Genomic DNA, 16,100 nt, shown 5'->3' on the forward strand with positions numbered 1-16,100 from the left:
GTCATCTAGACTGCACACATTACTTTTCTTCTGGAGACAAATAAAGTCATAGCACTGTAGCTTAAATTACAGAAGAGAAAAAACCAATACCTAAGAAAAGGACTGTACAGAATTTGGGATTGCTCCTGCTCCCCTTGAGAAAATGATCTCTGCTATCAATTTTGGCAGAAACAGGCTCAGTATCTTACTTCTGAAGCAAAAGCTTATGGCACTGAAAACTTACAACTGTGTGAAAAATCAAGTAATTGGCCAGCCAAACTGCCTTTCAGTATCAAACTTAGGCTTTCATGCATTCTTATAAGAAGTTTCATGTGAATTGAAATTACATCCTTCCAAATCAACACAAGAAAATTTTGAATACCTTTGCATCTGGTTTACTGCTATCATCCAGAGTCCCAAGTTCTTCAGGTCCTAGAGAGAACAGTGCCTCTGAAATTGTAAAGAAAAATGCCTATTTAAAAAGAGGACAATATTTCCTCTCCAAAGACTTACCTTTAAAGATTTTAACTGTCAAGCTCTATGATGCTATTCTTTCTGGCAAACAAAGACATTACACAACATTTCTGAATATCATTCATCCTTGCAACTGGTTCAAGCTATTACAATAAAGCAGAAGTAAGCGTGAAGGTGTTCAGATGGCAAAATATTTCTTCAGGAATTGTAGCAGTTCCATTAAAAAAATGATACTGTATAGCCGGCAGTAACCTCTCTTATTTACGTAAACTGTAACTATCCACCTGTAAGAATTGTAAATGTTGCTTTTCTTACATTTTGTGCAGAAGTGAGGATAATAATTTTACATACCAACAGCTCCGAGTTTTCTGTGGTAACTTATTCTAAGTGAACCAAAGGAACTGTTCCCAAAAACTATCTATATTTGTGGTGTTTCTTTAATAAAAAAAACTAGAAATGCAAGTCACTGTAAAATATCAACTCCAACATCATTTTAAGAAGATTTTGAACACATTACCTCTAAATTCAGGTGTGAAAAGCAACGTCTGCAGAAGGGAATTGAGGTAGCAGGTCCCACCCTGATTTTTGATACCACTTAGGTTGGTGAAATCCCTGGGAGCTGGAGGCTCAGAATCTCTGGGCTTTGATTTCTTCCCTTTTCCACAATGATTGTTTGAAATAAAGGAAAAATCCTCTTCAAATAAGTCTCCAAACATTGTGAAGGCAAACCAGTCCTTTAAAAATATAAAATAATCTATTCACTAAAAAAAAAAAAATGCAATTTAATCCACCCACCTCTAATCCTCCAAGACAAACCTTTCAGCCCTGACTGAAGAATTTGTTGTAACTTTCTTCATCTTACTCTGTTCACTCTAAAAACTTATGTCAGATCCATACCAAAACATACATTAAGTAACAAAAAAGCATTTATGTTAGCACAGGTCTGACTAGACTTTTAACTAAAATCAAATATATCACATTTCAATTTTGCATGAACGTACAGAAAAATAAATAGGTCCTTCTAAACATCCATAATTAACTAGTGTTCAAGTTGGACAGTTTCCTGCCTGAAAGGTACATAAGGCCTCTCAAACTCATCAAAATCCCTGCACCGCCTCTCAACAAATCCATGTGCGCAAGTAACCTGTCTCTGGTATTGGCCAGTTCAGATGGGAAAAGTGTAGTAAGAGTCAAGAATAAATATTATCTTTGCTTCCAGATGTTTGAGCCAGAAACTCAACGTCAACTAAGTCTTCTTACAGAATTTTCTTCTTTTTTTGGAAGCCTTGTGACCTCTTAGCATGTACCAGGACTCCCAAAGATAACTCCCTTTTTTTTTTTTTGTACTTGTCACCCCGTAATTTCATTTGGTATGCTGTAGCTCTTGCATTAGCAGTGAGCTACTTTATAGTATTGTAACTCAAACTGAAGCAGTGAATAATCACTCCCCTCTTTACCCTCAGTCTGCATGCAATTTTACAGATATTTATCATACTCCACTCAGGTATCTCTTCCAGATAAAAGCTTCCACAAAGACGTATTCATCCCTACAACCAAACTTGTCCCCTTTTTTTGATTATCCTTATCTAACTGCTCTGACCCCCTCAAGCTTCTTTACTTTTTTCTGAGATCAGAGGACCACATCTGCGTACAATGTTCAAGATATGCACAAACCATGGCCGCCTATAGCTAAATAATGCTGCTCTGGTTTATTCTCTTTTTGTAAGAGCTGCTGAGCACTAAGCTACTTTTTTAAAAGCAATGTTTATTATTACCCCAAGGTCTCACTCCTGTATGCTTACTTCAAACCCCACCACTATATACACACTTTACAGAAATACACATGTGAATACATATAACTGCAAAGCTGTTATCATCTCTGCCCCACACTACACCTCTCTGGACTCATCTACAATGACCATTACCTGCTTTTGCTTCATTTCAGCTGCCTATCAACATAAAGGTCTTATAAAGCTTCACTGATGGCACTTGTCTTTACTGCAATAAATCCGCCGATTTCACAAGAAAAATTAATCACCTCAGCACCCACTATTTATTTCCGAGAGTTTATGACATGCTAAACACAGGCCCCAGCAAAAACACAAAGTACCTCCCCTCTGTGACAGCTGATCTTCTGTTTACTATCTTTTAGCTAATTATTTAATTAAGCAACAGCTTTCTTCTCCTGTGTCAGCTTAATTTCTTTAAGAGCTTTCAGTCAAACCTTGTTGAATGCCTTCTGAATAGCCGAACATACTTCGTAGCTCTCTATTCAACCAACTTGTAGTTCATCAGGAGTTTCCTACAAGTCTTTTTATAACATAGCATTACATTAAGCCTATTTTAGTCCTTCCCACAGTAGAGCAGTTTTTAGGCAAAAGGCTATGCTCAGAGCTGATACTATGAAGCAGTATGGCAGAGTTCACTCTGCTTGTTCTATAATGCTTCTTCAGCATTCCATACAACAGGTATCCCCATATAAATCCCCACAAAATAAGATGGATGGAGATACTTCTTAATGAACATAGATGGGAAAGAAATAATTTTGATTTCTTTGCATTAGGTTTTTCTGCTCTGAATGCAGCTCTTATGCTTTGACTGCCTATAAAAACCCAAGTCTGTAAAGGTCCCACCCCACATGCTTCAAGACATAATTATTAGGTTTAGTAGTCTTTCCAAACTGCTTTGCAGCCTTCATTCACTTTTCCAGTTAGGCCTGCTGCACTTCGCATTTAGCCACACAAAGATTATGACCCTTCCTATTTTCCTAATCCCAGAGCACAAAGCTCGCTCCTAATAGATTTGTTCACCATAAGAAAGGTGCATATCTAGGAGACAGCAACCATCTCACTGTATGACAGTCTGCTGTACCCACCCACCACTCCAGAGAAGCAGTTCACCAGGACAGTGCCAAATCCTCCCTCGCTCCTTATTTCTGGATCCTCAAAGCACTGCTGTTAGGAGCCTCCTCTTAAAAAAAAAAAATCATACAGTAATATAGATTAGAACAAATCTCTGGATAATGCCTCTGGCCCAACAGCCTCACAAAGCTGGGCCAATTTAGAGCACATCACTTAGTTGGGCCTCGCCCTGCCAAATCCGGAATAACTCCATGCAAGGAGATCCTAAAACGCCTCGAAGGCACTCCCCTCCATTCCTTATCTCTGATGGGAACCTCCCATGCTATGACTTGGGTCTGGCACCGCTCATCCTACTACAGCGCACCCCCTGCAAAAACCACAGCAGCACGGTCTCCACCCCGCTGACCTCCGCCGGCTGCCCCTGCCTCTCTCTGCCTCCCATATGCTCCAGCCCTGGAGCCCCCGCGGAGCCGGGCCCAGTCTTCAGACGCGGTCTCACCGGTACCGAAGACAAGGACCGGTGACCCAGGCCTGCCGCCCGCAGCCAGCGATGCACGGCCCCTCGTCCCCGCTGAGCCCCACTCACCGCTCGGAGCCAGCACCCGAAGCCAGGCCGGCGCCTACCGCCACGGCCCCGCGGCCGCCGCCATATTTGTTGTGGCAGCGCGCAAAGCACGCTGGGACCTAAAGACCCCCGCGGCTCCGGGACTTCCCGCACCTGGCCAAGCCCCGAAGCGAGAACACGGGCGGCCCCTCGCTCCACAGAGAGAGGTCCACCTCTTGCAAGGGGCGGGAAGGACCCGCAGGGCACGGACGCCGATACGAATCAATAGACCGGGCGGCAAGGCGGCCCCGGGGCGGGCGAGCACGCACAGCCTGCTGGGAGCCGTAGTGCTGCCCGCAAGGCCTTGTGGGGGATGTAGTTTCCTGCCAGCCGCGGTGCATCGTGGGAGGCAGCCTACTGGGGTCGAGGGCAAGGGTTGCCGTGGAGACCCCGCGGCCTGCGCTGCATGGCCAGCCTGAGGGCCTAGGAGGAGGCGCAGCCTCTGCTGGGCCGTGGGCCTGGCGGGGGGGACAGCACAGCTCTGCCATCACCCAAACCTCTCACGCTGCCACCAGGGACAGGCCCTGCCGAAGCCTTCTGAAAAACATAGCCGGGGATGAAGCTTAATGTACCGGCTTTGTAGCGCTGGGGCTGCTTCTCCTTCCACCGCTCCTGGTCCAGCTCCCTCCTAGGCATCGCATGGCCCCATCAAGCACAAGCCAGGGCTCGTACTGCTGTTGGGATCACAAATACAGATGAGCCTGGCCAGTAATCAGAGAAGCTCAGCTCCTGCTTGGAAACAAGCGGGTGTTTGCATCTGCCTTCCTAATGCTGCCACCAAACCTACAACTACCCAACTGGCACCTTGCTTGCTTCCGGTGTTGAGTCTCACTGTGCTTTGCTGTGGTCGATTGCATTGTGCCAGCAAGGCCACAGAACCAACGGCAACAGTTGTGCTGACACATCAGTCATTCCCACTGTGGCCTTCCAGTACAGCCCGTCTCCCTTGGGGTTGTCTGTTCAACCCCCAGCCAGGCATGCGGCTTCTTACCCAAATTCAAAGTTCGCACTGTCCTCTTGAGCAGGTGACCACATGTGAGAAGTAAGCAATATATCTTGCACTCCCTTGAACCCAGCAAAGTTCAACTCATCTAGAAACCCTTGCCAGATAACCAGGCCTACTGAGGAACTCTCTGGCAAAGTCTCAAACACCCAGAAACACCACTAAGGTACTGATTAACTTCACCCATCCTGAGCTTGCCTTTGCACCCACTCCTTTCACATTAAGAGTGCTGTGAGGTTTGTGTGGCAAAGTTGTCCTGCTGCAGAAGGTTAGGGAAGAGCAGAACATGTCCCTACCAGGTCTCTGCTTACCCCTCTTCAGTAAATAGGAGGGGTGCCATTACAAAAAAATATATATTAACCTTTTTGTGAGAGAATTCTGTTTGCTAAACTTACCTTCCCAACAATCATTTTTAAATGCACTTTATATAAATCCAGAGATAATATGTTTTAGTTATTATTCATCTTTTTTTCCTTACAGTTTACAGTAACATAAAAGATTTTAAGAGTATTTTTTTCATTTTTACCTCACAGCTTCTCTCCCGACTCTGAAGTTCAAATATTTTGTTTTCTGCAAAGTTATCATGAGAGAAAACTGCTCCCTGCCACTTTTTCCAGCAGGTTCTCTGCACAAAGAAAAAAAAAGTTACAGACAATGGTAAAACAGGAAAAAGCAATAAAAAGGCTGATAGGAAGACATGAAGAAAACAATACAAAGTTAATTGTGTTGCATTGTCTATTGTATGGAAGGGAGAGAAAAGAAGTTGTGTGCTTGAGGGACACAGGTTATATGGCTCTAAATATCTTAGGTTGCATTATTTTGTCACGTCACGGTGCTGTTTAGGCATCTAATCATTTCAGTATGCATACATCAAAAACAATGCTGTGAGGCTGAAGGCTCTTGCAAACCCACCCTTGCGCTGAAGCTGCCTGCTAGCTAAGTCAGGTCCAATACCTGGGCTCACACCTGAATCTACTGAACAGCCCAAGGCATACGGGGAGCAGGAGTCATTAAAACACATGTAGTACAGGTCTTGTGTCCAGCCTCTACTTGACATACAGGCAAGTGGTGAGGCTTTTTCGGCTGCCTGAGGGCTGTGTCGTAGGCTGTGAAACAGCCACATTACTGCTCTGAAACAGGAACCTGGGCTTCAGCTTCACAGATCTCTGCCTCAGCTGCCAGGTCAGCCTTTCTCAGTGTCTCTTCTTGGTGTGATTGTAGACTGTGGAGGTTCCTGCTGGCTTATAAAAGCTGGCTTATCTGCCCTTTCCCCTTATCCTGAGGGTCTCCTGTCCTCAGAGAGATTATTGGAACATCCATGTCTCCAACCACAGTGAAATTTGTTGAGGCTCTTTTCATATGTTACTGCGGTGTTGGAGCTGCTCACACCAGACTTGCCTTCCTTGGTCCTGGCCAAGGTGTAGGACAGGACACATCAATGATCAAGTCCTAAGAAATCTGACTAGCAAGTCGAGGAGCTTATTCTCTGTTCAACACTGAGGAACTCCAACGACTCAGCACAAGAAAGGGTCACCCCATTTGGCTTTACAAATAATGAGGAAAAAAACTCAAACCACTCACAATTCAAGGCAGTGAATCATTAACTAGAATATTTTGACAAAGCAGCACAACTCCTCAGATAAACCAATCAGCTTCCCTCAAAAGCATTTTCAAGCTACAGCCTGAAGGAAAAGACTCTTCCACAGTCTGTACTTTGACCACAGGAACATGACTTTGCGGCTTTGCTGCGCCTCAATTTTTATCCTCCTCCTTCCTGGCCTCTCAGATGGAGGGAAAATCCTGGTGGTGCCCATGGCTGGAAGCCACTGGCTTAGCATGCAGCAAGTGGTTGAAAAGCTCATCGAGAGAGGACATGAAGTGGTGGTGGTTACACCAGAAGCAAGCTGGCATATGAGAACGACAGATGCATACGTGGTGAAAACATACCCAGTGTCCTACACATTAGAAGAGCTGGATAATGCCTTTCATGAGTACGTTGCCGCTCACCTGAAGGACCTGCCTTTCCCACTGAACACTCTAGCAATATACAACAGCTTAACGCATATTTTCCGTAAGCTCTTTGTTCAGTGCAAGGACCTGTTCAGCAGCAAGGAGACCCTGCAGTACTTGAATCAAAGTGGCTTTGATGCTGTCCTAACAGACCCCATTGTTTTGTGTGGAGCAACAGTTGCTAATTATTTTTCTCTTCCATCTGTGTTCTTTGTGAGAGGACTTCCTTGCAGCTTACAGTATAAAGCACCGCAGTGCCCAAGCCCTCTCTCCTACATCCCGAGAACATTTACCTCCTACTCGGACCACATGACTTTTTTCCAGAGAGTGGAAAATGCGTTGCTTGCCCTCCTGGAGCTTGTGTACTGTAATGGTTTCTATGAAGATGCAGTAGAGTTTTCCTCTGAAGTTCTTCAGAGAGATGTATCCCTGCTAGACCTCCTGAGCTCTGCTTCTGTTTGGCTCCTGAGATTTGACTTTGTGGTTGAGTATGTCAGACCAGTGATGCCCAATATGGTCTTTATTGGAGGTATAAACTGTGCTCGGAGGAAACCACTGTCCAAGGTATGTTCTTTTTCCTCCAAATTGTACATTTTCCAATTAAGTGCAATTACATCATTTCTGGAAGTTTAGTGCTATTGATTTTTTTATTATTATTTCTGGTAATGATTTAATACAAACAGGTTTTGACAGTTCTTTTCCACAGGCTGAAATCATACTACCTTGATGGAGGCAGATGACTTACTTGAATTCATTAGGATTATCTGGCAAGTCCAAAAAAAAACAACCATGGACTTCATCAGCTAGCTACACATTATTGTCCTCAGTGAATGCACATTATTATACACCAACCACGCTCAGTTTTGATTTCATTTTCATGGAGTCTGACACATTTTTTTCACCTGACCAAACCCCCAAAAAACATGCTCCGAGAGTCATCTTTTGTTTTAACTCTAGGCTCAGCAAAGTCAGTTAATTTGCTTTGGTTGTGTTTTCATGACATATGGTTTCCAAACTGGCTGTTTATGTTAAGTTATTTCTGTTTGTAGATCATGGTGAAACATAAATGTGATATGGAAATGGGAAGAATTAACCTAAAATAGTATATTTGGTGAAAGACACTTTTATACAAAACTTAGATAAGTTTTTATACCTATTTCTTGACATCTGCTTTCACTGGAATTGTTCTGTGGCATTTTTAAAGCTAATCTAGAAATTCAAATCTATTTTGATAGTTACCATATAGTCTCTAAATCAATTGATAGCACTAGACATTTCTTTCCAGTCACAAAGTAGAACACAAATCTCTTTCCTATGAAATTACTCCCTCACTTCTGAATTGTGGTCATTGTACTACAGTTGTGCAGAGATGTGATGGTACCACTGCAAAATTGCAGTGCCATATCTTTGAGTTCAAGGGTTTTTTCTTTCCTCTTTCGGATTTCTGTTATACTCTTTAACTGAAAGGCTTATGCAGAGTCCAGTAAACTTAATAAAGAATAAGGCAAATAAAGAATAATATTACAAATTTGAATGATACTATAAATAAGGCATTCTCTCATGCTAGGCTCAAGAGATTGGCACTTTGTAGCTTGAGATTTAAGAGGCCAGTTCTTGCTGGTTGCATGAAGTAAGTGTTTACTTCTGTATCTTGAAGGTCTTGGAGCTGCTGTTCATAAGCTTGCTACAGGGGTAGAGCCATCTACCCTACATCAATCGATAGTTGTCATTTGATGGAAAACCCACATTCCAAATCTGGAAAAACCTTGTGTATTCCTCCTATCTTCAGTCCACCTTTTCTAGCTATGTTTTCTACAGACAGCAGAGGATTTTCTCCTATTTCACTTTGAGCACCGCCCAGGAACAAGGCAATTATGCAGTAGAGTGTAAACAAAGGCGAAGTCATATGGGAGAAAAAAAAACCTATCTATCTATACACAGTGGTGAGCTCTGGGTTGCTTATTACTATTCAGAGATATAACCATATGATAAGACTAGACAATTCTTCGAAACACTATAGCCTATTTCTCAACAGCCCAGAAAACAGAAGGTTAGGATGACTAGGAAAGGGAGAGAGAACAGGAGATTAAAAATGCAGTGTCTTTTCTTGGATGAGGAGCTTAAGCCACAGACCCTCCTGTTACACCGCTTGCCATAATTTTCCACAGGCAGAGAGATCGGTCTTTGTGGCCTCATTCCCAAAGAGGGCATCTTTCTGCCATATCTGACCTGGCCCCTGGAGCTGAAGGCATCAGGGTGCTGAGGAGCTCATGCTTTTGCAAAATTGGTCATATGTGTTTTATCCAGCACAGAGCTGGGAATTAAATCCCAGATTCCCTGACCCTCCTGAGCTGTAAGCATGTCCACAGCCTGCAGTCTCAAAGGGAGTGGGAGAACATGTGACCACAGGGGCCTGGGGGAACACAAACTACACATATTCATTGACCAAGATAACTGAACTGGCAGCCTCAGGCTGGATTTCCTCTTGTCCTGCACTTTGCATGGGCATTTGTCTCAGTAGCAATTACATATTCATTAATACACATATAAATTGAGTTGCCAAGTCCCAGTGTGTCCAGAGGTTTAATACAAGGCTTGCAGGAAATCAGACCCAGAGGTGCTGTGCCATCCTCCTCCTCCAATGACTTCAGAAGTACCCAAAGGCTGGCATGGTAAGTGGTTCCTCATTAGGGGGACATCACAATTAACTCAAACTGGGAGCCCTGAGACACTTTGATGAATATCTCATCTTTAGCCAAAGTTAATAGTACTTTTTGGGGCAGCTCATAAAAACAAAGTTCATATGATTTAATCAAAGCAACGTTCAGAAATGCAAGCTATAACAACCTTTCAAAGTTATTGCCATTTTTTTAACCTAAACCACCCATTACTTATTTAAACAACTGGTTAACTTAAAACATTAAAATAACCCTGGATTTAAGTAGGTAGTTATTCAAGCAAAGGAGAAGCATAACTGAATAAAGACCCTGTGGTTCATTCTCCAGCATCAGAATTAAGAAGATTGGTCCTGTTTTGAAACCTTCCTGCCAAAGCCAGCAGTATCTGGGAAGCTCTGATAAGGAGACATTTCTAACTGGTCCTTTGAAATATGCAATTAAAGTGGAAATCAAAGACTGGCAAGAAACCAAAGAATACAGTAAGCAGTACTAAAGCACGCACACATACCTGGTACACATTTTTCAACAGACTGCACAACCTAAACATCACTTCGTGTGACATCAAAAGGGATCCTGTCATGTCTGTGGATACCGTTTATTTGCTAACATGGGTAGCTAAGTTACTACAATTATAGGGGAACTCTTTGTTTTCAGCCCTGAAGCAGTAGTCATCACTGTCCATGAACCAAAAACTAGGGTTGGTTTTCTTATGCGATATTCAGGGTGTTGATGAGCCTAGTGGCAGTCCAGAGCAGCCCAATATCACATCAGCCTCTGTTTATTATGCTTTTCTAAAGGATGTTAAGCACATCTTAAATGTGCTGAATTTAAAACTGACAATACTGTTCATATCTTACATCACAGTGGCAAAGTACACAACATTGGACAAGTAAAAGCAGCACTACTTTTGAAGGTTTAACCGTCACGCATTGTACATTTTCAATGCACAGTATGTATCAACCTGAAATGGCTGCTCTAACCAAACAGTTCATCTCACTGTTCTCTTCAGTTTGCCTTTGTCCACATTCCTGTGCCTCCCATATTTTGAAGAGGAGATATTGAACGAAGCTGTAAACCACATTTCTTTCGACAGAAAGTCCTTCATACCAGATGGAACTACTGCCTTAGTTTCCCTTCCCATGGGAAGTTTATCTCTGGTTAAATTAAGATACCTTCTCTAATATGAGTCTAAAGGTACAATATTTGACTAAGGTCTATGCATAAAGATCTAGAAAGGCTATAAGAGTATTATATTTACAAATATCAAACACATTGCCCTCCATAGGTTAGGAAGTGTTCCAATTACAGTTACCTGGGCAGCCTTAAATGTCACCTTTCTGTTAGGATACAGTTATTAATTTCAGGATCACCTATTATCTTTTTCATATGATTTCTACTTATAGCTTAGGAAAGGGCTGCCCTGGAAATGATCAGTGTTCTGTGATTTGCTTAGCTACCTGCTGTGTCTTGCTCTTGCAAAGACTTTGAGTAAGATTACTTTCCAACTTGCAGTAAACATATAATCACTTTTATGGTGGTTTTGTTTTTCCTCTGAAGTCATGATAGCCAAACTACATACCATCTTGTCCTGTGCAGGCAAGTGGCAGTGTATCTCCATAGCTATGTAAAATGTAAAGGAGGGAATCAGGCAGGTTCACATCAGTAGCTACCACCCTACATTTGCCTGACACTGTTTAGCATCAAAAAAAGGACTAGGTTCAGTTACAAAGCCTGATCCATTATCCAGAAATGTGGGAAACCAAATTACATCATCCACCTACTCTAGCATTTGAGCAACCTTGTCCTGCTTGCAAGACACTGAGCATAAGCAATCTCATCTAACAACAGGAAAACAAATACAGCAGATGAAACCAATGCTTCCAGACTGCCTCAAGAAACATTTTTTTTTAAGTTCTAGATTTAGTGCTGCTTACATAACAAGTAGCTGATGAAGTGTCTATTTGCTATCCTCTTCCCTTGGTGCCACTCAGTGTCTGCTGTTCAGGTTAAAAGAAATCTGCAAATCACAACCAGTCCAACTCAAGAGATAAGCAGTTTGAGAGAGTTTTAGTACCTGTTCCAGGTGAAACAATCATGGGGTGAGGGAAAAGCACCCCTGCACCCAAACCCTTCATGGCTTACGGTCCAAGCAGTTTCAACTCTGCAGAGCTGCTTGCGCACCAGTGCAGTGCTGCTCCATTGCTGCAACGCTGCTTGCCAGCTCAAAGAGACACCCTGGAGTAACCCACACAAGCCTTATCACAAGAGATACTTCTGAGGCAAAACCAAATCTGCAGTCTTGGGTAACCCAAGCTTCAGCCTTGTTTAACCTAAAATTTATGTCCTCCAGTATCCAGTGGGAAAGCCTTTCCCCCAAGCTGTCACGTGGCTCTCACTCTTTTGAGACCTCTGTTCATCAAACTACTCTCTGGTGCTCCTCTGCAAGTAATGAGCACCACATCCTTCAAACCTGCAAGGGTTCCAGGTGCCCTTTGCTGCTGTGTAATGAACAACAAACACGTGTAAGTCTAACGTGTTATTTGGAAAAATAAACCAGTGTGATAATTTTCTGAATAATAATTATCCAGCTTAAATCTGACCTCAGCTGATTCTGTGCTAACCTAAGAACTTCATCCTTTCTTTGTCTGTGTGTTCTCTGTTTATCTCTAATTTATCTTCCTTTTATTTTTTTTTTTTAATTCTGTTTTTTCTGTTGCTGCCTCACCTTTTCCACAGTTTTTCCTCCAATTGTCTGGTGCAAAAGTAGGGAGTCTGTTGAGTCCATACTTGAGTCCAAAGTGTAGCCATACTAGGAAGATACTTGTTTTCTTATAGACACTGGAAGATTAACTTCTTACTGGCTGTTTTCAGCCATCTAATTTTGCTGTTGGAAATCTTATCCAAATGCAGAGTAAAGAAAACACCAAGTGGCAAGTTCCAAATTGATTTGGTCAGTTCCTGTCACAGCAGCTGCAATAAACTCTTCATCTCCAAATCTCCAGCATTTAATGAGAATTAATCATCAATCTGTTCAGTCTCACACTTTCAGTCTCCTGCCTCTCACTCCCAGATATTTGGGCCTTTCTGGAAACTGGTTTTCCAAGCCTAAAGGTGGTTCCTCCATGTCAGCGTGACAGCGTGGAGCTGCACAGAACAGTGCTAGCACCCTTTGGGTGTCTAGTGAGACAAACCCCGTTGCCTAAGGCTGTAAGGTTTTGTTTCTCCATAGTGAAGATGCTGGGAATCCCACCACCACTTATAAAAGGAAGGAACAGGAAAAACTATGCTGATGATAGTTTTGCATCAGCTTTTGTCTTCACAAGGACCCCTTCCTTAGCACCACCCAAAAGACTTTGGTCTGCCATTACTTTTACTTGCATAAACCAAAATATTCCACCAGCAAAGCCCTGAGGGCCTCAGTTCACGGGCATTTTTCCAGAGGATAGCAGCGAATGCCAGAAAACCAGGGGTCACACCACCCTAGTAGAGCTTTCTTTGGAAACCCAAGCTGATGTATTACCACCCAGTTTTTTTTAATATCAGCTCAGCAATCAGTTCCTCCCTCAGGAAGCATGAACTCTAGGGACAGCTTCCACCTCCCTGTGAGTGGATTCAAACCCACAGGTCCAATTGACAAGTTCCTGGCTAATTTAATCAAGAGACAATGGATCGGATCTCTCTTCTCATCAAAGTTGGGCTCAGAAGGGAACACCAGGGAAGAGGAAAGGTGAGTTTGCAGCTTTGTCAGGGCTCATAGCTGAAGAGGTTCAGGAGACACCTAAATGTGGTTTACATTACTGGCTGTACCTGTGAAAGGAGGAAAGCTCAGAAGCCTAGTTTGCTTGTTGGGGTTTTCTACCTGTGTGTTATCAGTGGGATTAGTAAAAGATATCATGTGTCTTCCTAAATTTTGTCTTGCTCACAATATATAGAAAGGGTTTTCAGGACAGTGACCAAAGACCAATGCTCCTTCTTCGTGTCTCAAAAGGTCTATGCTGGCCTCTTAACCCTTCACTTGCATTGAATCCATCATTTAGTTCTTTTTTTGTGTCTATACCATGGGGAGAAAAGCCAAACAGGATTGTTCTTCTCCATCTCAAACTGGGGATTGCATGGTACATCCTGATAGCTGTGATATATTCATAAGACATGCAGGTTTTACTGCTTCCAGGAGGAGAGAATTTAATAACAGCCTTCTACATATTGGTTAGGTGTTCTTAGTTAGGCTAGTCCATAAAAGAAATGGTGTTCAATTTCCATTCATTCTGCTTTGTGTATTTTAAAGATTGCCTTTTGAAAGTAAAACAAATTTTCTCATTGGGTACTTACCAAGACAGTGGCATCAACCACAATTATTGTTACAGGATGACATCCCTGGTCTCAGTTTCATTGAGGAAAGAACATGTTGACATACTTCCAGGCTTAAAAATTAACAGAAAGTACAAAGGGGGGCATCTTTTTCAAGAACAGTGTGCTGCCCTTCCCTGTTATATGAGCAGTTGCAATACTGAAGGATAACCGCAATGATATTGGGAAGTTAATTATTTACTTCTGTGGTCAATAAGTTCCCTGCAGAAAAGTTAAAGCTTGCATGGATCTTCACATAAAGGACTGTGTCAGATGCTTCCAGACCAGGACTCTCCAGCTTTCTTCCATCAAAATGGCTCTTCTGTTTCAGTTTTTTTACCAACATACTGGGCTATTTCTTCTTCTGACATCGTCTTTAATCTTTGTTGAAGGTGGAAAGATCCTGGTGATACCTCAGGATGGAAGTCACTGGCTTAGCATGCGCCCGGTAGTGGAGAAACTCCAGCAAAATGGACATGAAGTTGTTGTAGTTGTACCATCAACAAGTTTGCATATGAAGCCAAAGGAGCCTCAGAATTATACAGTGAAAGTATATCCAATACCTTACGCAGAGGAGCATTTAGGTGTTGTGCTCAACTCATTCATTAATGCTCATTTTGTTGAACAGTCTGTTTTGAATATTATTATTACAATGTATCAAAGCATCTTAGAGATTTCCAGGTTATTTTTCACCAACTGTAAGAGCCTTTTGCACAACAAAGACATGATGCAGTATCTGAGAGAGAGCAAATTTGATGTGGTTTTCACGGATCCAGTTCTGATGTGTGGACCGATAATTGCTAAGTATCTTTCAGTTCCTTCCATCTACTTTTTGCGGGGAATGCCTTGCGGTATGGATTTTGAAGCTACGCAGTGTCCAAACCCTCCTTCCTATGTCCCCAGGCTCTTCCTAAATAATTCAGATAGCATGACATTTGCTCAACGCGTGAAGAACATGCTGGTCCACATGCTGGAGTTTATTTACTGTAAGCCTCTATTTGCTCCATTTGAAGAACTTGCATATGAAATTATGCAAAAGAAAGTGACAGCTACAGAGATTCTAAGCCATGGATCTGTTTGGCTAATGAGATATGATTTTGTGTTTGATTTCCCAAGACCAGTGATGCCAAACATGGTTTTTATTGGAGGGATAAACTGTGATCAGAAGAAAAAACTGTCTCAGGTATAAAATTTTATTTTGTTTTTATTGAAAAGGCAAGAACATAAATGTTTAAGCATCTTACATCAAAACCTAACTGGCAACACCTAGATGTTTAAAGATTGAAAGCTAATGAGGAGTCCTGCATGATGCAGAAATGCCATTTCCTAATATCCGTCATTTTGATTGTATCATATTGTGGCAAACCTAAAGTCTTATCATATGATATGAGAATTTAAGTGACACGTAACTTACACAAACGATAAGCTCCTTTGTTGAAGTGAAGCTCACCTAAATTGTGGTGAGTTGCAAATTTTCCTACCCCACAGGAGCCAGACTTGTTAGCTTCCATTTCATATGCTGTGTCCATCTCTACAAGAGCTGTCCCTGCAACAAAAGCCGAGCTTGGAGGACTTGGCTATGTTGTTCTTAATGAGTAGCCTGAGAAACACCCATAAGCAGTCTGCTCTCTGCCCCATCCTGTCGTCCCTTCCCAGCTGTCTCATGGATACTCCATCCATACTTTCATATATCCGTTCTCCTTTCATCCACATTGAAGGTTACAGGAGTTAAGATTTTAGTTACTCATCAGTTCTTTTTCTGTCACCTCTATCTGATGGATTGATTCATTTACATGTCTGCTGTTATGTCTAGGTGTCAATATCTAACCCCCCAAAGAAAGCCTTTTTAAATTGTATCCTCCCCTTCTTTTATAGGTTACTTAAGTCGTTTTTAAACTTTTCTGGGCATGCATGTCTTCTGTAAATTCCCATTCAGGTTTTTGGGTACCCCCTAGGTCTCTGAATCAAGTACAGCATATTCTATAGCAGATCAAAACCAGGAAAGGGATATTCAAGTATCGCAAATTGTGAGTACCCCTGAAACAGAGTAGTGTTCAAGAAAGCCCTAATATCCTCCCCTTTTGCCCAGATAAGTATGTTTAGTGCTTGTGTTAGAAGGACAGTCTCTAACGCCACTTAATTCA

General features: G+C 42.3%; 2 protein-coding genes across 11 annotated transcripts in view; one reads left to right on the forward strand and one right to left on the reverse strand.

The window, feature by feature from the left end:
• USP40 (ubiquitin specific peptidase 40) overlaps window positions 1-4,178 on the reverse strand; it is a 38,002-nt gene extending 33,824 nt beyond the window's left edge. For 2 of the 9 annotated variants that reach the window (XM_055812145.1, XM_055812153.1), the window contains exons 1-4: window positions 3,901-4,029; window positions 3,329-3,423; window positions 971-1,187; window positions 362-429 (exon numbers count right to left, since the gene is read on the reverse strand). In XM_055812145.1, the coding sequence (XP_055668120.1) occupies window positions 362-429; window positions 971-1,169 (267 nt within the window). In that variant the 5' untranslated portion in view covers window positions 1,170-1,187; window positions 3,329-3,423; window positions 3,901-4,029. Of the gene's footprint in view, window positions 1-361; window positions 430-970; window positions 1,215-3,328; window positions 3,424-3,813 lie in introns of all 9 variants that reach the window. The other 7 variants (XM_055812149.1, XM_055812147.1, XM_055812150.1 and 4 more) reach the window with 7 other exon arrangements.
• A 2,403-nt stretch (window positions 4,179-6,581) lies between these two features.
• LOC101923845 (UDP-glucuronosyltransferase 1A1) overlaps window positions 6,582-16,100 on the forward strand; it is a 33,050-nt gene continuing 23,531 nt past the window's right edge. The window contains exon 1 of one of the 2 annotated variants that reach the window (XM_027796706.2): window positions 6,582-7,495. In XM_027796706.2, the coding sequence (XP_027652507.2) occupies window positions 6,650-7,495 (846 nt within the window). In that variant the 5' untranslated portion in view covers window positions 6,582-6,649. Of the gene's footprint in view, window positions 7,496-14,193; window positions 15,140-16,100 lie in introns of those variants that run through there. The other variant, XM_027796702.2, reaches the window with a different exon arrangement.

The sequence above is a fragment of the Falco peregrinus genome, chromosome 8 (assembly GCF_023634155.1).
Source record: "Falco peregrinus isolate bFalPer1 chromosome 8, bFalPer1.pri, whole genome shotgun sequence".
NCBI lineage: Eukaryota > Metazoa > Chordata > Aves > Falconiformes > Falconidae > Falco > Falco peregrinus.